The sequence below is a fragment of the Morone saxatilis genome, unplaced genomic scaffold, assembly GCF_004916995.1.
Source record: "Morone saxatilis isolate NCDOM2014 unplaced genomic scaffold, NCSU_SB_2.0 Contig17, whole genome shotgun sequence".
NCBI classification, from domain to species: Eukaryota; Metazoa; Chordata; class Actinopteri; family Moronidae; genus Morone; species Morone saxatilis.
The window spans coordinates 22,217,298-22,239,738 of record NW_023339729.1 but is presented as its reverse complement, the minus strand read 5'-3'; the positions used below and the strand labels follow the sequence as shown (position 1 = coordinate 22,239,738).

The following is a 22,441-nucleotide window of genomic DNA, read 5'->3' as shown; positions in this document are numbered from 1 at the left end:
ACAAAAAACAAAACAAAAAACAACAAACAACTCCAAAACACTTCTAAAGACCTTGAAAACTTTGCTTAAAATACTGAACATTTATCTAGATCATTAAATATTGATGAGCGAAGAAGCAACAAAGCAAAAGAAAGGTTTTAGGTATTGTTTATGAAGAGTTTAATGCTCAAAAAAGCCAGTTAACTTTGATTTTGATTGACAGCCCACTGACAGTTGCTAAGTCCCGCCCACTTCAAACCAATGCGAAGAGCTCAGAGAAAAAAAGGATTACAGAAATCTCTAAGGTGAAATAACTAAAACTGTTCTAACTTTGGCAGTGTAGATAGTGTGTTCATGGAGAACCCCATAACTCATAGTAAAAATCTGATTTAGAAAATACGTTTTCAGCACCTTTAGAACATCTGTATGTGTTTCTACAGTTAAGCTTTGCATATTTTTTGGCTGTGAGTAGAAGTACAAATATTTCTCTGTACCGGTAATCATTTCAACCTGTAAGATGTTTTCAGAGAAGAGGTAGAACTCACCATCACTGTCAATAAACTCCTGCAGGGCTTTGAACGAGCCAGACTGCCGAGGCTCCTGGGGCTCCTCCTGGTCTTTCTGTAACATCTGGTACACGTCAGAATCCTCAATGCTGGTCAAAGTCCTGGGGCTGAGCAGCACATTCAGACACACATACATACAGTACAATACCTAGTCAGGATATAAACACTTTGACACTGCACTGCTTTGGTTAATAGGTTGCCATATGACTTCTTTTTCCCAGATCACTTTAAGTCAGTTTCCTTCAGAGGGATTCCTTTATGCTATAGTAGCAGAAATGATGCATTGGAATCTTTACTGCAACTGCCATGAGTTTTTTGAACTTGTGGTTACAGAGTGAAGCAGATCAGGTGGGAACAACCAGCTGGAGATTGGAGAGCTACAGCATGAAGTGTCCACCTTAAAAGGAGAACAAGGGTGATAAATAAGGGATGAGTAAGATAATTCATGAGTTGGACCACGTGGATGAAAAAGAGAAAGGAAAGAGGATGTTGATTAATGAAAGATTTTAGCTGAGTTTCTAGCATGCTGTTTCTATAACATGCCCTTTTTCATTCATATTGTAATTTCATAATTATATGATAATTATATCTAGTCTTCAGGTTGGAGTGGTTATGAATACATTACAATAAAGACACTTGCACTTCAATTTTTCCATGTTAAGTAGCCTGGAAGTGACGAGGAGGGAGTCTATGTTGTAACATGACTTAGGTTTGATGTGATATATGCCTTATTCAGAAGTTGTGGTTAAGCCATGGAAAGATTTATCCCTGTGGGCTGTGGTGATATACTCTCAGTGTGACACACCATATATCAGGTAGCCTAATGAAATCCACATGAACTGAGGGGAAGGCCGGACATACTGTAGCACATCCATGGCTGTATTAAGCTACTCAGCTTCACCTGACAAACAAACCAAACAAACTGAGTGACTGGGTGAGTCTTTTAAAGAGCAGGTGAACTACAGTAAATGCAACAACAAAGTGAAAAGAAATCATGCAGGGAACAAGGCTGTAATGATCATTACATACCATAAAACACAACTTGGATGGATGAAAATTGACACTTGGTGTTTAAAAAGATAAAAAGTATTATTTTATTTTTTGTAATTATTTTTTGGGGCTTTTTTTGCCTTTATGATAGTGACAGCTGGGATTGACAGGAAAGGGGGGTAGAGAGAGGGGATGAAACACAGCAAAGGTACATGGATCACCAGCTCTACCCACTGAGCTAACCAGGCGCTAATTAAAAAGTATTATGTTAAATTGTTAAATTGTTATTTAAAAGTGTGCCACGAATCAATTCATTTCCTGAATCAAATAACATTAACAACATTAATTCCCAGCAAACTGACGCTTAATTTCCCAGATCCACTTTGTTTGAACCAATCTGACAGCATCCAATCAAGTTGTAGGTGAGAACCTCGAAAAACTAACGTTATGTTACTGAGCGTTAGTTGGAAAACATCTGGAACATAATTTGTTGTTAAAATGACATTACATTTGTTGACTTGTTTAGGACTTGAAGTTTAGGACTTGACTTGGAACGTGTCAGTCTTGACTTGGGACTTTACTCTGGACTTTAGTGCAAAGACTTTATTGTTATTTGTGATTGTGCAGAATGAAAAGTCAGAGGAAACTCCATTCCAATTCAAGTTTATATGCTAAAATAGTTATTCAAGCTGCACATATTTGAGCCAGCTGATTCTGTATGGGAAAATGTTATTTTTGAAGTGGGTTACATGACTTGCAATTCCAATTGTGACCACTACACCAAACTTGATTCAAAGCATTATAACAGTAGCGCTGTTTCTCTGTACCAAAATCCAATAGACGGACTGTTGAACAGGCTGAATGACAAGCCGACATAAACATCTGTCATTGCTAGCACAACTGATAGCATAATCAGTGTACTTACGACTCACATGCTGTTAGTTGCTGTATGGTGAAGGGCTTTGAATGAACCTGACTGCCAAGTTTAAGCTGTAGATAGATTGAGAACCATCACCTCGCAGGCTTTTGGTGAACCAGGCCTCGGATCTGGCCCTCCATGGCGTCCTGGATGTTGCCTGAGGAGTAGAGGCCTATAGGAGTGTTGTAGGATGCACTGACCACCTGACGCTTGTCATCGATGTTCGCTGCCGCAACGAATGGCTGAGCTTTCCGGTTATGACCAGTGCCAATAGGTTTATACTCCTGTAGGAAGAAGAAAAGAAGCGGAGCCCTTACTTAGACAATAATAAGATAATAATGTGAAATAAAAGGGCTTCCATGATCTTTCATAAACATTTATCAGTTTCTCACAGCTCTTACAAACCTGCTGCTCTGCTTCCAGGTTGATTTTATATGGGTGAGCTCTGCCTTCATCAATAACACGTGGTGACCACAGTCTTGATTCATTCCTGGAAATTAAAAACAGATCTTGGTCAGAAGGTCTGACTGATGAACTGACTGCTGAATTACTCTTTTTTTGATTCTGTGAGTGTGTGAGCTGTCCATAATCCCAACCTATAAAACATCAGAACTGAGGTTAAAACTGTATCCATACTGAAAAGTGACCACATTAAGCCAGAGTCATAAGTCAGACCAAGTTCACTTGATGTTTGAATGTGCTGCTGGATACTATTGTTCTTTAATGCAATCCAGAAAAGAAAGGTAAAAACATCCTTGCAGCTGGAAAAGGTTAAAACTAAAATGAAAAGAAAAAAAGTTTTCAGCACACAGCTTGCATAATATCCTTTTAGGACAAAACACTGAAGTACACAAATATCTTGAATACTGACTGTACAATAGAACACAGTACAGTGAATATTAGCTCATACTGTATTGCAGTGGTTCACAACCTGAAGGTCGGCACACACAAAAGGGATAAAAAGAAGAAGGTTGCGTGGTTGTGAGATGATTATCATGCATCATCCTTCCTCTTACTTTTGTTACTTTTGGTGAATAACTCAACAATTTTGCCTTCAAAAAGTATACAATCACTCAAATTACTCTTTGGTGACAAAGCGTTGTTTTAAGGGGTTATAAGCCAAAAAGCTTGGATATGGACCTACTGGACACAGTAAAAGCAACAACAGTACAACGTGTAATCCAATGCAACACCACAACAATGGCCTTTAAACTTAATTTAGAACTGAATCAACAGCTGTCTGACTCAAAAATGGAACAATTATATAAGCTTCACAAACACAGTAATTATTGCGAGGCGAAGGTATTCAGTTTCATTATACTGTCCAGGTGTTGCCTTTACTGAGTCCACCACCTGTTTGTGTGCATGCTTTTTGTTTCTGCATATAACCTTTCAACAGTAAGACAGAGCTGATTGGTGGACTCTTTTATCTTGTTCTGGGCTTCACAGTGCAGCAGGTCTGTGGCTGGGACTCCCTCGATGGCCAGGATGACGTCACCAGCACACAAGTTAGCCATGGAGGCCTTACTGCCAGGTGTGATCTGAAAAACAAGTAAATAACAGAAGTGGTGAGATGATACAGACAAATTAATAGAACAACTTAAATAAATGAGTGGAGAAACACAACAAATGCTTCCATACAGAGCATGAATATTATTATTATTATGTCACTCAGATCTCAACCTCCTGTGGGAGATTTTGGACTGATGCATGAGTGTTGTCCACCATGATTATCAAAACACCAACTGAGTGAGTATTTTTGGAAAGTAGAACAGTAATCATTCCCTCTAGTAGAGTTTCAGAGATCTGTATAATCTATGCCTAGGAGCACTAAAGTTATTTAAAGCTAGGCTCGTGGTGGTTCAACTCCTTATTAAGACACTTTATTTTGATTCCTTTATTAATTTATCATCCATTTGTATATTGAGAAGGCAGATTGATGATTTCATTGAAAGAAGAAAGACGCGGAAGAGAGCAGAGACGCCCGTTCTCTTGATTTGCTCTCATTCCCCCCACTTTATAACATTACTGAATATTAAGTAGTTTAATCCCTTGAAAATAAATCCATGTATAAATATTTTCTATATAATAAATTTGGAGTTCTAACCAAAACAAAAACATGCTTCGCTCAAATTCAACTGACATCTCTAATGCTGGGGGTCATGAGAAATAGGGTCATTGGGGACAGAAAAGGTTGAAAATCCTGATTTAGCACCTTAGGAAGGGTGAAGGGAAATAAGTTTGTTGCTTATATTTGTTTTGTTTTTCCATATTAAAGTTATTTCCTTATAACTGAATCTTTTTTATGTTTGCATACAATTTAACGAGCTTAACACACAGACAAACTTCAGCCCTTAAAGGACTATATAGCCTAAAAGTCTTCATACGTCTATCATATCTAAATACATTACAATCGGTTGCCATGTTGTGCGGAACTGGGATGCATCACCCTTTGTGGCATCTGATTTTTCAAGTGTGAAGTAGTTTATTATGTCTTTACTCTATGGACCAAGTGTCATTTATATATTAAACAGTACAAGTCTTTTAGCAATAAGGGAAGAAAAGGCTGTAATGTTCTTGGTATTTAGACTGAGGCAAAGATGTTGCGGACTTACTCCAAACATCGCTGTATCTGCGCAGCATTCAATATGAGGTTCCAAAACCTGTTCACTTAGACAGAACATATGTGCGATCTGTCATATGGTAACATCAATAACATCTAGAATCAATATCTGAGCTAAATTGAATCTGCTTGAATTAGACCAAGATGTCTTTTTACTAAAATTACATTAGTAAAGAAACTGAAGTCCCAAGCCAGTGTATGATTTCTTCTGGGTCCTATTGTTAAATTCTTCTTCCATTTGTCCATTTACTAAGAACTTCAATACTATGTGAATAAGCAGGAGAATATACTGAATATAATACGTTATTTCACATTAGAATGAATTCCAGAGCAATGTCTAAAACAAACAAAAAAACACACTTTCTGTCTTTCTATAAATCCTATTACAACAGTCCAGTATGTACAGGTGGGACTGCCTTGTAAAAAGTTTTGGTCTGTTCTCCATCACTGGCACTTCATCAGTTAATACAGAAACTCAACTGCAAGGCCCCTTGTTCATGTTCGCCTGCAGGGATCACAGCTTTCTATGATTTCTTTTTTCTTTCCCTGAGTCTCACCTGGCCTAAATACTCCAGCAAAATACAAAACACAGACTCCACTAATAAGCCCAACTATTCAGTCAAACTCATAATAGAAAAGATTCAGGCCATTCATGACCTAAATCTAAATTTTTTTTTCACCGCATGCCCTCTGCAAAACACTGACTGCCCTCTGAGGTGCAGCAGGAGGGTTGCTGTTCCAGAAAGCCCTGGTTGGTATGCATGCGTGTAAACTGTCCGTCCCTTGTCATGGAGATAAAGTAAACATGCGCTGCTTCCCACTAAGTGACAGCATCCAGATGGAATACGTAGGCTATTCGGCCGGCCAGGAAGTGATCAAGATTAATAAGAACTTGGGGGTCACAGAGAATGCCTCAGGAGGCAGCTGCAAACCCAACCGAACTTTCCCACTTACACTACACGGGCCGTGACCTATGCTCAACCGTATTGCATTACTAGACACAGAAAACTAAGCTACACTGCGATGTTACATTGAAATTTGAATTAGGTCATCTGCCTATAAATAACTGTGGATGAAAGTGCTGAGGGGATGTCTCATGCTGCCAAAGAGAGAGCAGTAATTTACAGTGGAGCATTTGTTGGACTGCTGCTGTCGGGCTCTGTGTTTTACTGCTCTGATGTGTGGTACCTGAATCTGTGCACAACTATGCTTTTTATTGGATTCTTTTGTTTCCATGCAGCTCAGTTGTCATATCAAACATTTGTCTTTGTTTAAATTAGAACCATCTTTCCATCTTTTCTGTCTGTTTTCTTTCTTGCTCATTCCTTCTGTCCATCCAACTTTACTTTTCCCTTCCTTTTATCTTTGCTGTTTCCTCTAGCCTTTGTTTTTCTTGCTTCTTTCCTTTATTCCTGAAATCCTTGGCTTCTGTCTTTCCTTCCTCCTTTTCCATCCACAACTCCATCCAAAATCCCCTAAACTGAAGAAAAGGTTTTTACTCAAGAACAAATTGTTATTGTTATATTTTGTATACTTGAGTATGATTTACTAATATTTCTCTATGTACTTTTCCAATGACTAATACTGTAAGCTATCCAAGAACTGGGGGGGGGGGGGGGTCCAAAATGTTTGCTGATGTGACCATGAAATCCTTGTCACTTGAAGTATTCAAATTATGTAGTGTTGCACTCGTCAATTTTCCCATTAACAATGGATCAAATTGCTATGTGTAAAGTAAAAGGTGACAAACCACAGCTCTTCAGCTCTACTGGAGCATTTTAGCATAGTTTAGCTCATTGTTTTGGATTAACAACCAGTAAAAACAGAGCAAAAAAAATATTGGACTATTCACTGTGTGACCAAAAATTGAAAAAAGTCCAAATGAATGCAATGGTTTTTCATATTTGCAGTATGTGCTCAGAGGCTAAAATATGCCAGCATGTTGGCCATGACAAATTTAACAGGTGATAGTAAATATTGTGTTTACAGCTTGTTGGGCTGCATCCAAGTGGCTACCCCACTAATATATTATATAATATAATAATGCAACAAAAGGGTGTCTTTCATTAGATCCTCCCTGACTGGTAAAAGCCCATGTTTATCAACGCCCCAACTTTTTAGTGCCGGATGACATCACCAGGGTTATTTTCATAGACCAGACAGAGCTCCTGCAGAGCCACAAAAGACAGTACAGTATACAACTGTTTTCACAGGCCCAGTATTACTCCCCATTACATAAAGATCAAGTAAACTAAGCTTGATGTGTAAATGTGGCGGAGTGCCTCTTTAAGACCGCTGTCTGCTGAAGAAAAAGATGATAATCACTTGTGTTTACTTTCCTCAGCTGGGAGCACTGGAGGGTCATAAAGAGGAAGATGTTCCTAACCAAACATGGCAGTGAGGGGAGACACTGGATTCACTTGTGCTTAAAGGGTTCACTGCAGCAACAATTCCTTTAATGTGTCTCATTCTCATAGACAGTGAATGCATTGGTGAGGTGTTTTGTCAAGTATATTCTTTTCTTATCCCTCTAATGTACTTCTCTCTTACAAGCGCATTTTAACACATAGCTTCTTGTGTTACTGCTCGCGTATCGTTTACCCTTCCCCATTCCTCCCTCTCTCTCTTCCATTCCCCTCCATCCCAGTCCATCCCAGTCTTCTCTCATCACTGCTCTCATATGGGCCACTGAGTGTCCACTAACACAACAGGTGTGAGGTTATTGGAGAGAGCCAGCGGTTTGGAGACGTAACTATGCTTTTAGTCAGTGGTTTCTGAGGTCTTCCCCTAAATATAGATGTGCGTCTATATTAACCTCAACAGCGGGATCACTGGGTCTCCTCAAATCTGATCCTGTGTGACACAGCACAGAGTCTGAATGCTAATGAAGACACAACTGTCAGTATTCAGGATGTAGAGAGAGAGAACATATATATAGAGAGAAACCCTTTCTTTTAATGTTTGATTATTGGTGTATGTGGAGTTGCTATTCTTATGATGTTATATTTTTGATGGTAATGATGCTGAATTGGTCTTCACGTGTCTGTATGTTATGTATACACCTAGCAGGGTAGGAACTCCTAAAGCTCACTAATTCAACTCATTATATCTCATGTGTTTATTCCATACAAAAATCAAAACAAATATGTCAAAAAAAACCCATCAGATTGAGTAAATAAATAAAGTTTTAATTAGTGAACTTTAAAGGCATTCGTTGGCAGATTTATTACTTATAGAAAGAACCTAGTTGTTTCCACTTGCCTCCACCGTTTGCAATTCCTTTAAATGGAATAAACTCCTTTAAGCAACCTTATGGTCATTTCATGACTACACATGATTCGGTTGTTTGGTTGCACTTTGTATAAACAGGAAATACCATATTAGTTCCAGGAAATGATCATTTTCATCAACACAAAATTCTGACATGAATCAACAGCCATGACCTTCCTAACAGTTTGTTTTTTCTTTTTACCCAGATATGTGTCTAATAAATCATGTGTTCATCCAGAGCATCTTAAAAGTGAAGTTTCCCTTCATGAATAACAGCTACAACAATGATGGCAAGCTACATGATGCTGCTTGTTGACCTCAAGCTAACTTTTACTAGCATTTGAACAGCTGCACTATTATAATGGATGCATATAGAGTAACGCTGTGCTCATCTTCTCCAAATACTGCCAAATTAATTTTGTCCAAACATATTAAGTGGATTCTACCATTCATGTTTCATGATGTTTTAGTCATAAATTATTAATACAATCTTCAGGGCTGTTTAGGAATAATATCGTAACCTCACTGTGCTCCTACATTCTTCAGTCTGAAATCCACTCAATGAGACGTGTTTGTGTGTGTGTGTGTGTGTGTGTGTGTGTGTGTGTATGTCTGTGTGTGTGCACATGTCAGAGTACGATGTAAGCTGCTATTTGTATCTAAGCCTCTTGCATTTGCTGTGGCACAGGTGCAAACCCCATACCAGTCCAGACAGACTCTTTCTAGAATGAACCCTCCTGGAAACACAAACACTGACTCCTCTGGACTGAACCACCAAAAGATTGAATCATGTTCACATTTGCATTTGAGATATTTTGACTGAACAGTAGCAACATTGTCTTCAAATTAGGCACATTCAAGAGTAAAGGTTTTGTTTTGATCAAGTTATTAAGAGGAAAATATTTTTGCACACTTTACCACTTTTCCTCTGTTCTTATGATAGAGACGTCCTAACACTTACTCACCCTGGAGATGGTCAGGGGCTGGTTGAAGTCCTTTCCTCCTGTCAGGCGAAACCCCCAGGGGGCTGGACCATCCAGCACGACAGTGAGTGGCATGACCCTTTAATCTCCCCCCAGCTATTAGATAACAACAAGGCAGACAGTAAACTGCACACTGCTGTGAACAAAGTTAAAGAGCAAAGGAATATCAAAGTGATGGAGATTTTGAACCATGTGGGCGGGTGCAGGGGGAGGAGAATGGACAGACACCACCCCAGGAGTGAAGTAATTGGTTAGATTTTGGGAACTGGCTCTCAGACTGTTCTACTAGCACATGCTCGCCAGTTTTCCTATTTCTGTAGGGTACTTTTTCTCATTTCTTCTTTTCTCTTTCACTATATCTCTCTCCAATGTTTTGCCTCTTAAATCAGGTACTACCAAAACTTCAGTTGTCCTACTTAAATCCAGTTTTGGCTCACAGTCTGCAAGTACCTATATGGACACTTGTAGACAGAGTGAGGATGGAAACCAGGCTACCCTTACTGCTTCTCATCCCTGGGCAGCTCACAGTCTGGCTGGCCTCCTCTCGCTCTGGTTGACGGGTCTTGCTGCTCCTGTCCTTATTTGGTCTGGAGGCGCAGCTCCACTCTGAGGCCCTGGAGGTCCCACAGGCACATTCCAGCCACTATTGATCTGGATGGGACCCAGTGCTCTCACCCCTGAGCTTGTTAACAATCCAGTGCAACACATCATCTCTCTTTTTCTGTTTATACCAGAAACTGGGTCTGTTTTGTCTGTTAAAATAAGCCCAGCCTACAAAAAAACATATTTTCTGGGCTTTATTTATGATAACAGTGTTTTATTCCATTCAGCTGAGGATATTTTCTTGTCACATACCTGTCATGTCTGCATTATATCAAATATTATAAAAAAAACACCAAAGGCTTTATTAGAGCACTTTGTCAACAAACTGTGAGTAAATCTTGTTAATCTGTCAGCACCGATAGGCTTTTGCTCTGAGTAAGGCATGTTTCCATCACGTAAATAAATAAATCAAGTGCCAGTTAAAACAGTAGTGCGATTTAAGAATCACAACACCAAATCCATCATCCGCGTAGTGCTGAAAATCTTATCCCGCGCAAATATGTGAAAACGTGGACCAGATTCATGTTTTGTTTCTGCAGTTACCGTGACGATGTAACTCCCTGACAAATAAGGGAAGTTGATGATATATTCATACTCTGAAATCCTGTCTCTGGACCGACATGTAAGAGTCTGCCTGCATTAAGTTTCCCCATTCAAACACTCATTCTCTCTTTTTCTCAATAATTCAAACCTGGAGCAGAAACATGTGACCATATGTAGCATACATACACAGTGCCTAAGCCAGCCAATTCCCCTTGTGTATGCTTTACTTGCTAAAGCTGTAAAAGAGACATGCCCATTAAAATTGACCTATGTAACATTTATGCAGCACATAACTGAAATAGTGAGCCCGTCAATGCATCGTTTTGAAATAGCTTGGAGATGCCCTGCAAGACCTATTTAGGACATTGTATCTAAAAGGGTTCTGAAATGTTAAGTCAAGTTTGAGATTTACATGAATCTGGAACCAAACATACTTTTATTCATTCATTAAATTCAGTGTCTTTCTAGAGCACTAAAGACTTAATAAAAGTAGTGTTTCAATGCCCTCTTAGGAACAAAGTTTCAAGTGTGTTGTGCCTGTAACAAGGATGTCACAGTGTACTGACAAACCCTGGAGTATACTTCTACATCATTGAGAAGTTGTTTTATTACCAAAAACTCCAATGAAAAGACCAATGAATTGATCGTACTAACAAATATTGTCTGTATTGCCAAAGCCTGATATTTCTCTCTGCCATTAAAGGACTAGTGTGTAGGATTTAGTGGCATCTAGAATTTAAGCTGCAAAATTCAACAAAGTGAACACAGCTCGCGTCTGTATTTGACAACCTTGGAATAAGAACGGGCTGTGAAGTGTGAAGGAGAAACTAGGGTGGCTGCTAGCGAAAAACACTTAAGGTCCTATCTAGAGTCAGTGTTTGGTTTGTGAGTTGTGGGCTACTGTAGAAACATGGCGGACTACTTGGAAGGCGACCAGCAGTGTCAGTAGATAAAAACATTTCGTTCTAAGGTAACGGAAACATGATTCATATATTCAGCTAAATTTAGACTAATGAAAAGATACCTATGAATATTATATTCCACATCTGTCAGTAGATCCTCCTAAATGTTACACATTGGACTGAAAAAGAAGCTAGATATCTGTGACCTGTTTTACTGTTAAATGAGCTTTATAAATCACTGAAAGATGGAGTCTTTTGGTTGCTACTTCATAAAAGACACTTTTTGTAAAGGTACTATGTGTCACGGCGGAGTTTTCTTTGCAATCAATTTTGTTTACATTCAATGTTTCTCACCAAAAGCCTCTTGCATTTATAATTTCATAAAACATTTGCCAAGCTTTTTCTCATGATTTGAAACTTCTTCTTGACATTGCAACTTTAATTGCGCATTACCGCCACCAATTGTCCATATGTGAAATTGCATGAAATAAAGAGGACATGAATGTGTCAGATCATCTCTGTGCTTGGAATAAAAAAAGCAAGACTTCATTATAAATGACATTTGTTTTCATTCATCAACAAACTAATTTGTCTTTTCTGTTAAGCTGAAAGGAAAAAATAATTGGGAATATTTAATCTACCAGCTGGATTTTATTAGCAATACAGCCCCATAAAATCATCCAACAAATGCTAAGATATCTAAGATACTGTAGAAATACTTAGGCCAAAGAGTGTGCATTGAATTTGATATTAACATGAATAACATATAAGATTTACATTTTCATTACATGTATAAACATATCAGGAGTCAAATTCATGTCTTCAATCCAAATCGGTTCCTAATGTTGTATCAAAGTCAGACTAGTTCATGTTCTGTGCACACGCTTTTCCGATGTTTTCTAGACTATATATGCATAAATGAATTTTTTGCATCACAGAAGAGGTTTACATATACATGGCTATTAAATTAGTAAGTTGGATGTAAGGCAGCAATCACCAACTCTACTCACTCTACCTACAGTAACTTCAGTTTAAATACGTCACTGGCTCTTGAAACAACAAATAACTTGAGAAAAAAAGGGCCTACATGCCTGGCTACAATAATAACTTTGAAAAAGTGGAAATTAGCACCACTGATGAAGAATGTGAAGAAAGAAGGAGAGGAAACCAAATGTGATGGTGGGTGAGAAAAAGCTGACTTTATAAAGCAAGTGGATGTTGGCCATTTTACAGCTCTCATACAAAAGGCTTACAAAAACACCACAGACACACACACAAGTGTTCTCACACCAGCTGAAATAGTGGATGACAGGGGAGGTGACGTATGATGCGTGAATGATAAAACATAATATATCTTAAGGTGCTTTAACAATTGTTTTGTTGTCAGTGTCCATCCTATGTGAAACACGTAAAATGGGAAAAAAACAGAAAACATAAATCACATTCACCAAGCATGACAAGATAAGATGGAAACTGTCAAGAATTCCTAATAGTATATAACTACATGAGGGTTAAAAGATGCCACCAAAGTTTAGTGGAAAAAAACTGCAGTTAAATGACTGAAGTTTTCAATAAATGCCATCTCATCCTGCATCTGACTTAAATAATTCAACATAAAACATCATGACACCTGGCATAATTATAGCCCATCAACTACGGTGTTATGTGTCACTCAGAACCTATCTGGACAATGACAATGACAATACAATAACAATCCTTTAAGAGTGGGTTTACTGCTGTTGAAAGATGTTTTTAAAAAAAGCAACGTGTTGTTCCATCCTTTCTACAATTGTCTTATAACACAGTTTGACCAGCACTTATCCTCTAATAAATATAATACCTAAAAAGGTTGGTAACCTTTTTGCATACACTTTTCAAACATGACCAATAGGCTATACTCCGAAGTCTCACAGTCATATTAACTTCTAGTATGAAAAATCTGAAGTGAAATTTGAGATAAAACAAACACGAAATTGTGTTAAAGTTTCGTTAAAGTGCATCAATCCTAGTGTGAAGATGAAGAACCAACAATTTGAAAATATTTGTGTGTTTTCTAATCTTATACTTCAAATCTAATGTGTTAAGATTAGACAGCAAGTACAACAGTGTCAATGATATTTCTTCCACTTCCTCATTTGCAATATTTGCAATAATTGCTTAAGAAAAAACTTGTTTCAAAACAAATATATTCCCAAATCTTGCTCAATACCTCTGGTAACACATAACGTTGATACATGCACAGTCTTTTCCACATGTAACTGCGGGAAGTAACATCCTTTTACCTGAAATATTGGCTGTACGACTGCAATCCCTTCAACACAGTTCGTAAACAACAGACCTGCTGACAGAATACTGTTTTTACAACACTCTCTGCACCAAATGTCTTTGGGTATATTTGTAATTGAACACTGAAATGAAATGCAACAAGTGTTTTTAAATGGGATACTGCAGGAAAATAAAAAAGTTGATGGTGGTGATCTTACTGCCCTTTAACAGAAAGAAAAACATCACTGCCGTGCCCTGTTTTCTATCATTGACTGTTTGCAAAGGTCCTTCGATATCGTTCCATCACTGTCAAAAGTTAAAGGTCACTGACTGGAGCACAAAGTTTGGGTTCTCCATAATAGAAAAATAAGGATAAAAAGATAAGGTTAAAAAAACAACATTATTTTATAGAAGTCTTCCATTAAAGATGGCTAGTTAGAGCTAAATGTTCTGTCTGTGTGAAGCCGACGAGCCGCACATACACGCAAACACATAAATGTGCGACAGGGTCTTGGGGGACCAGTGTTGGGAGGCGGTGTCCTGCGGGTGCTGTGCTGAGGGCGATGAACGTGTCACAGAAAGGGGCGGGGCCGGGAGGGGGGGGAGTCTGGAATCATCATTATAGCTGCTTCACATAGTTTCCTGGGAAGGTTCCAAACAACTTGCTCCTCCGAGAGGTCCCTTCAAAAACAAAGAGCAATAAAATGAAATTGTCGGTGTTTGAACCTTGGCAGTGGCTGTCGCTAATATTATCCCAGCTCACTGCAGTCTGGAAATCAGCCAAACATTGAGATCAGACTGAAACATCTTTAGTTTTACGTAACAAAATGTACAGATTAAGATGGAAAACAGGACTATCAGACTTAAACTGTGCTCATCAGTGCAGGATACTGTTGAATTCTTCCACAGTGAGTATGTGGTGGTATCAGAGTGCCATCTAGTGGTCTCAGTTAGTTGATATTTGCTTCTACCAACCAGACTACAAATCCTGTATAGAGGATTACAGCATTTTTTTCTGTACAGTGTACATTTGTTGTCCAGCTTTTTTGTAACATATATGTATCTAGTACTTGGAGAAGGTATTCAGATCCATTGTACAGAGAGGTATTTCTATTATTTGGCCAAACCTCATTATATAAATATCTGTATAATGCAATTCATCATACAGTTGAATCAACACCTCTCTAAAACAGTTTGAACAAAAACATTATTATTAAACATTATAACCTTCCTGAAGGGAGGATTTTAGCGTTTAGATCAGTGAACCTAATAAACTGTCAATAAACGGTTAAAAGCATAAAATGACAACAAGTACCTTAAAAATAAGTACAGTGCTTAAGTAAATTCTACTAATGGCTACATATTTATGTTTGCCTATCTTTGTTTAGCTGTATATCTACTGAATATATACATGAAACTGAATGAATAAACACTGCACTCCTTCCTCTTACCGACAAACCAGCCATCATCACACTTCTCCATCACATCCACAATGTCGCCCTCCCTCAGCTCCAGCTCGTCCTCGTTGCGAGGAAGATAGTTGTACACGGCCTGGTACCTGTGTTAGAAAAACTGACACTGAACTAGCTTTCTTTATCCAGTACTATCGGTTTGTGTTCAACTGTTATACCAATAGAGCAAATGAAAAAATTGAAGTTAAACTTGACATGGTGATAAGGTTCAAGAAGAATTCAATGACTGTGCACATGTTGTATATGTTGCTACACAGTCTACAGTTTAGCACAAAGATATATCTTCCTTTATTGGCTGACAGCAAATTGATGGAATAATAACAAATATCACTTACGGGTCTCCTCCACCTTGGAGTGCATCCTGTACTAATCGCTGTGAGAAAAACAGAAACAGACAGAAAATCAAAATGTGGTATTTGTGAGGCTTTTCTTTACGGTTTGAGGAGGCTGAATGAAAAGGTATAATTTATACGCAGAGGTGTGACCAATTCCTTTGAAAACAGACATGAATAGACAAACCAACCAAACACTCAGGCCTAAAATCTGAATTTTAAATGTCTTTATTAAAAGGAAAATTACTGCATTTGTCAAACAGCATACTTTACTACGCATGCTATAGAATATGTGGTGATCATCAGTCATGAATGACATGGTTATTTCTAAAGACGTCCTTCCTGCACAGAGACAAGAGTACAGTCAGAGCATGGTTGAATGAAGACATGCCCCCCTACCCTTCGACCTCTAATGGGGAGATAGGACCTCCGGGACAAGATGGGACTACGAGGAGGTTTACCACCAACAACTGGATCCTGCTTAACAGGCAGAAAGACCAGAAGCAACACACCGATAATCTTCAACAGTAACTGGGTCAGCAGCCTTCACTATGAACTGAACACACAACCACAAAGGCTAATAACATGCTGTAAAACTTCATCCATCAACATGCCAATGCCAATGAAAATCCTCCTAAACACACAACAGTGCAACCAGCAGCAGCAACACACGCTAATTCAAAAAGGCTCTCTGGTGTCTATAAATCATCTCCATAGCACTTACATGAAAGTTTATAATGTATGTTAGTGTACAAATGACGTAGTAGTCTCAGCCACGGCTGCATCAAACAAATAACTTCCATATCTGTTAATCTGTTGACACATTTTGATTGATTGTTTAGTCTATAAAAAGCTCAAAAATAGTGAAAAATGGCCATCACAGTTTACCAGGAGAAATCTTCAAATAGTATTTTTGTTCAACTAAAGATGGTCAATTTACAATGATATAAAACAAAGAAAAGCATCAACTTGTCATGGCATTTTTCACGTATAAACAGCACAAAATATTAATCAGATTTAAAAAAACCATATACAAATATTTTCTGTCAATTGATTAGTTGACTTCAACCATAGTCTCAGCTCCACTAAAAGTTAGAGACAGGTATTATCAGATGTGTTCTTGTCATAATCATCACAAACATGATCTAAATCAGCGGCATCATCTCCACAGTACAGCTTTACCTTCACCTTGGGAGACCTACGTCCTGGATGGGGTATAGTGGGGGGAGAGCGTGGAGTGGTGAGGGGAGGAGAGACGGGTTTAGGGGGAGACATGGCGGGAAGGGAAATAGGCGACTCTGAGTCGAGGCAAGATGTGACCGGATGAGGAAGACAGGGAGAGCTTGAGACAGAGCTCTGTGAGGGAACGTTTGGAGAGGGGTGAGAGGGGTGAGGGGAGTGGAGGGGAGGTGGTGAGACAGGCGGAGACGGAGAGGCTGGAGGTAGGGGTGATGTCATGAGGTGAGGAAGGGACGGGGGCCGAGGGGATACAGGGGGGGAGGGAGGGATGGTGATCCGATCCTGCTGTTGTGACCGTGAGAAAGAAGACAAAGAAGGAGTGAAAACAGAAGTAGAAGAAGAAGAAGAAGGAGGAGGTGGAGGAGGAGGAGGAGGAGGAGGAGGAGAAGGAGAAGGGGGAGGTAAGGAAGTCAGAGGTGATGGTACAGAAGGTGAGGGGAGGCCGGGATGAGGAAGCTGTGTCAGAGTGGAAGGAGAGACATCAGCCTATGGAGGTAATGACACACACACATCAGTTATGAAGCTGAATCACAGAAGCTAAATACTGAGGAAATTAAGAAATAATAATTTGAATAAAATTCTGATGGCTGTATTTAACAAAGCCCTGGAAGGGATGTGGAGGATAATATTTTACATGAATGTATTTACATGAATTTACAGATTTGTTTTTTAAAAAGATCTACCACCAGTGCCAACAATAAGACGTCCAGGATAAGTCTTTCAAAAACAAAACAACAAAAACCGTATGCTGTACAATAGTGATATTTTAAGACTATTCCCTTATGTATGGGAGATTCAAGTATCTGAAATCTCTATTTGCTGCTCACTACAGAGTAAACTATTGTGTTTACTATATAGGGAGAAGGAGCGAGTGATCACAGACACACAGTGAATGTGAGTCAGTCCATAAATCCATAAAGTTATAAATTAAGCTAACTGTACTATTTCTATTATCATTTTGTGCCCCAATTAGTAACTTATACGTTCAATTAGTGGGTGTGACGATTAGATACCAAATTACAGTACTTAACTATTCAACTTATCTATTTTGAAAACCTTTAATCTTATCTTTAGACCCTCTTTCATCCACAATCCATTGTCACAATAACCTTCTATTGTAAGTCGTGCTGCTGCCTCATGCTGCTCTCATCAGCTGTGGATGAGGGTATAAACGACGCAGGTAAACTCGGATGCACTCCATTAGTCTCCATTACAATCATGACAACATCTGTCATCATTGATATTGCTAGACTCCTTGATCATTCAGTTTAGTTATATATAACATATTGCCTCCCTGTAAATGCCTTCAGGCTTCTCAAATGGCTAAGTGACACAAGTACATTGACCTCTGTGTCGAGTTTTTATAAGACAACGCAAAAGTAGGTCTATTATTTCCAAGATTTACAATATTTCCCTCCATCTCCCTTCCAAGGGCCTGTAGAGTTTCCAAATGTTACAGATGCAACTCACACCATGCTCTCTACCTGCAGACTGAGTCTCTCATTAACACCTTTATTGTCCTCCTCTTTGTCCTCTCTAGTTTCTTCCTCTTCCTCAATGAACAACTCAGTATATCCCCATCCTTTCACCGATTGTGGTCTCTGAGAATCAAAGGGTTGCTCATTCAGAGTTTCTGACTGCTCTCCCCAACTTATGGAAAGTGGCTCCATTGTAACAGGCTTGTGAAACTGCACCTCTAACCAAACGCTGCCCGATGGGTCGCTGACTGGAGTGACTGCTGTGGGTTTCACTGCTGGCTGATGGAATTCTTCTGCCTTTAGCCTTAACTTGCCTGCCAAGTCGCTGACTGGAGTGACTGCTGTGGGTTTCAGTGCTGGCTGACAGGATTCTTCGGATTTTTGCTTAAATCTGCTTTGGGATTTACTGGTTAGCGTAGCTGCTGGGGAATCTACTGGAGACAATCTTGAAAAGTCAGCATCATCTGCACTGGTAGAACCGTCCAGAATCATGGACAGGAGCTCATCATATGGATCTTTTACGTGCAGCTCAATATCAGGGATTTTCTTGCTTTTGTTTACATTTATGTTATTGCACAGTGGAACTGTGGGTGATTTCACTGGCTCTGGCACTGTGCAGGACAAAACCTCTGGCTTAGGAAAGTGTAATGTTTGTGCTAGTCCTTTGCCACTGTTGCACTGCAGTGAAGAGTCAGGCAGTGAAGAGCAAATTGAGGAATGAGGAAGGGGAGGAGGAGGAGGAGGAAGAGGAGGAGGTGGTGGAGGAGGATGAGGTTCAGGTTGAGAGAAAGGCAAGGCAGTTCTGGAAGATGTTTGGGGCGGCAGGGCAAAGCCTCTTTGTGATGGCACAGGCGAGAGCGCCTTAGGCTCCTGAGCCTTTAGGAAAGGTGGAAAGTTGGTAGGGAGAGGGGGTGGTGTGGGTGGTACAGGGGTGGTCGTGAGGGAGTGAGCTGGAGTGGATGCCGATGGGTCCATTGTGAGGGAAAGCCACTCACTGGTGATCACTTGCAGGTCAACCCTTCTCAACGGGGGGTGAGGGGAGGGGAGATCACAAGTAGTGGGGGATGGGGGTAGATGGTAGACAGGCTCCATTGAAGGTAAAGTGAAAAAGAAGGTAATTTATAAAACTAGAACAGAAACTACAGTGTGTGTTTTGTGTGTGTAGTATGTCATTTGAGGGTTAAACAGAGCTTAAAGGCTGCATTTACTCCCTTACACAGATGATGCATTTATTTATTTACTTATATATATATTCACACGTAATTCCAACATGTTACTTTTTGAGGATGTGAAATGTTTCTTGGCAACTGTGATGTTGGTTAACAACCAACGCTGCTGTTCACAAATATAAACAAATAAACCTTATTATAAATCAATCAATAGAATAATTTGTAAAGAAACTCAAAGTGCTTTATTTTTTTTAATTTTAAACAAATTGCTGGTTCGAAATTTGTTACTCTATTGTGTTGGTTTATTGTACTTGATTGTCACTATGTTGTAGTGATTCCCCTACCTTGATAGGTGTAGAGCTTGGTGTCCTGTTGCCAGGGTAACCATGTGGGTCTATGTGGTGGGCGGAGCTCTTGGCTGGGGAACGCTTGACGATGTCAACGTATGACACAGGAAAGATGCCCTGTTTGGTTGTGTCTGGGATCTTCCCCTCATACCAGTTCTGGTCCACCTGCCTTACCACAATTACTCTCTCACCCTACACACACACACCAAAATATACACATGATTTTTAACTACAATACAGCACTCTTAACAGAACTTGACAGTACTACCTCTCAAACTTCTTGAAGACTGTGCAGAATGTTTTGTGATCATAGCATCTTCAAAATCATCAAAATATTCCAATGGTTTTAGCTTTGTTGTGAGACCTGTATCACTGTTTTGATACTGCAGTTGGGGCTCCAAATCAGGAAATCACACCAAACACACTGCCTGGTGGGAGCTTGATTTGAATTTGTTTTGTTTATATTTAGAGGAGATTGCACATCTTTTAAGTTTATGCAATCATTTCCAAGTCCACCTGATAAACTCAAAACAGTATAGTTCCTCAAGAAATGCAAGGTTTCACCCCATAATTATAAACTATTATAAACCTGTTAGATTGTTCCAACTTTTAATTTACACAAACAATAAACTACCTTTCTGAGAGATAGCTCCACATTAGTATCAGCATTGAAGTTGTAGCGAGCTACTGCCTCTCCGATCTCTCTGACATGTGCTGGCGGAGGAGGACGAATCGGCTGCTGCTTCTCTGAGGATGGCATCTTCTGTTTTTGTGTGTGCATTGGTGTAAATGTGTGTAGTGGAGAGGGAGAGACAAATTACATATAGGAAAATGATGCACATCTACAGTACTGACAGTACTACAGTTTATCAGTGGCACACTTACTTCTACATAGGACATGGGGAATATTCCAACCCGTCCACGGTGCTCTCCTTCATACCAGTTGTTGTCTATCTGTCGGATGATGTTCACTGCATCACCTTTCTTAAACGTCAGCTCCCTGCAACACATTCATGTCATCAAAGTGCAACTACACAGATGTGAAGAAGACATGAACTGACCACTTTAACCAGCACAGCTCATTTCATGTAAACAGCCTCATCTACAGAACCTCATCCACCCAAGCAGGATGAAATAAGATCAAGTACAAAATAAATCAGCCTTATTCATGCATATATTTAAAGCCTGCATTTGAAATATATAAGTTAAAGCCATCCAGGTGTCATGGCAAGATGTGACAATGAAGTTATCTTAGAAAGTAAAAGAAACTTTATGCAAGACATGCTTAAGAATCTGAAATCATAACACTGAATGCAATGAGTTGAGATGTGTTGATATCCAGTTAGAAATTCATGCTTTAAAGCTTGGCTTGCTTGTGTGTGCACTGTGCATTCACTGTACTCACTTAGCTGTTTGTGCCTTAAAATCATAAATGGCTCTTGCAGGCTGTTTCTGATGGAGGAGAGAGAACAGAATAAGTTGTGTCATCTGTTTATGGGAGACCTAGGAGATGAGAGTGAGAGAAAGAAAGCCGGCAAGCATTACCAGGCAAAACATAAAATACAGCTTTTTAATTTTTGTGAGACAATTCCAACTGTGGTGTGGTGAAGACAAAAAAACAGCCTGTTGATCCAAAACATTTTATAGTGCCAACCAATCATCACACATTGTTGAGGTGAAATTTAAGTTTAAGCTAGAAACTTTAGTGTTATTTCTAAATTATATCAAAGGAAACACGATGAACTATTCAGTGCTACTATTGAGGTCCATGTTGGTGTTGAGAATACTAGCCATCAGTACCTCTCTGTCAGGAGTAGGTCTTCTACTCTGGGGTGTCTGGCGTCCATCCATGGTGGAATAACACCTGGAGACATCCTGGTCTGTGATTAGTAGAAACACATGAAAAAGGTTACGGGAGTTACCATAGTAATCACAATCATGTCACATGCATGCTCACAATACAAAAATGTGCTTTGGGAAAGTACTGAATGGTACAGTGATGACGCCATTCCAACAGGTAAATGAGGGAATGAAAGCTCGGAGTCAAAAATAGGTGTGTTTTATTTCCATTTCATAGGAAAACATGGCGAATGTGACACATGCAATTCTACAAAATAGCTGAAACACAAAATGAAACAAGGGGAACACAGCCCAAAACATATGATGAAACCATTTTACAAACATAAACATACAAGCAAAAGGCTTGAGGGAAGGAATGATAGTGGGATAATAAGACGACTCCATAAATCAATCTGCAAAACAGACAAATAAAACAACCAAAACAATACCAAATTAAAGACAGAGGATATTCACATTTATTTACTCCAACCAGAGTAATATACCGTAAATTCTCAAGTACTTCTTTACGCCAATTACAAAGAAATCCAGGCCTTTATTTGAGACAAGCTCATGTTTACAGACATATTTCTTAAAAGCTCAATTTACTTATTCTACCAGCAGACCTTTAATGTGAAACATCAGCAGGAAGTGTTTATTTTCACTGATATTAGTTTAACTGGTTAACTTAATTTTTTAATTTTAACATATGGCTTTACTTGAGAATTTACAGCAAACAGGGCTTACTGAATGTGATATAAATATATTAAAAAGAACAGAAATGGATGTATTGGCTGACCAGTGAGGGGAATGGTAGCAAGCCCAGGCAATACTGTAAGAGATTTAAAATATGGATGGATGTGTGTTTGTAAATGTAGAAAAAACTATGTGTAGGTATGACTGGTAACATGACAAAATGCACAGG

At 39.1% G+C, this 22,441-nt stretch overlaps 2 protein-coding genes across 11 annotated transcripts in view; both read right to left on the bottom strand.

Moving 5' to 3' along the window:
* Window positions 1-9,500, bottom strand: part of LOC118327186 (PDZ and LIM domain protein 3-like) — an 11,466-nt gene extending 1,966 nt beyond the window's left edge. The window contains exons 1-5 of the mRNA XM_035660455.1: window positions 9,313-9,500; window positions 3,844-3,995; window positions 2,860-2,944; window positions 2,551-2,738; window positions 525-652 (exon numbers count right to left, since the gene is read on the bottom strand). Of these exons, the coding sequence (XP_035516348.1) occupies window positions 525-652; window positions 2,551-2,738; window positions 2,860-2,944; window positions 3,844-3,995; window positions 9,313-9,405 (646 nt within the window). The 5' untranslated portion in view covers window positions 9,406-9,500. The remainder of the gene's footprint in view (window positions 1-524; window positions 653-2,550; window positions 2,739-2,859; window positions 2,945-3,843; window positions 3,996-9,312) is intronic.
* Window positions 9,501-12,550: 3,050 nt separating this feature from the next.
* sorbs2a (sorbin and SH3 domain containing 2a) overlaps window positions 12,551-22,441 on the bottom strand; it is a 49,843-nt gene continuing 39,952 nt past the window's right edge. For 5 of the 10 annotated variants that reach the window (XM_035659384.1, XM_035659388.1, XM_035659387.1 and 2 more), the window contains 11 exons: window positions 21,481-21,560; window positions 21,086-21,183; window positions 20,566-20,680; window positions 20,315-20,443; window positions 19,678-19,872; window positions 18,171-19,250; window positions 16,630-17,172; window positions 15,847-15,924; window positions 15,451-15,488; window positions 15,095-15,201; window positions 12,551-14,324 (listed from right to left, as the gene is read on the bottom strand). In XM_035659384.1, coding sequence (XP_035515277.1) covers window positions 14,263-14,324; window positions 15,095-15,201; window positions 15,451-15,488; window positions 15,847-15,924; window positions 16,630-17,172; window positions 18,171-19,250; window positions 19,678-19,872; window positions 20,315-20,443; window positions 20,566-20,680; window positions 21,086-21,183; window positions 21,481-21,560 — 2,525 coding nt within the window. In that variant the 3' untranslated portion in view covers window positions 12,551-14,262. Of the gene's footprint in view, window positions 14,325-15,094; window positions 15,202-15,450; window positions 15,489-15,846; window positions 15,925-16,629; window positions 17,173-18,156; window positions 19,251-19,677; window positions 19,873-20,314; window positions 20,444-20,565; window positions 20,681-21,085; window positions 21,184-21,480; window positions 21,561-22,441 lie in introns of those variants that run through there. The other 5 variants (XM_035659389.1, XM_035659386.1, XM_035659385.1 and 2 more) reach the window with 4 other exon arrangements.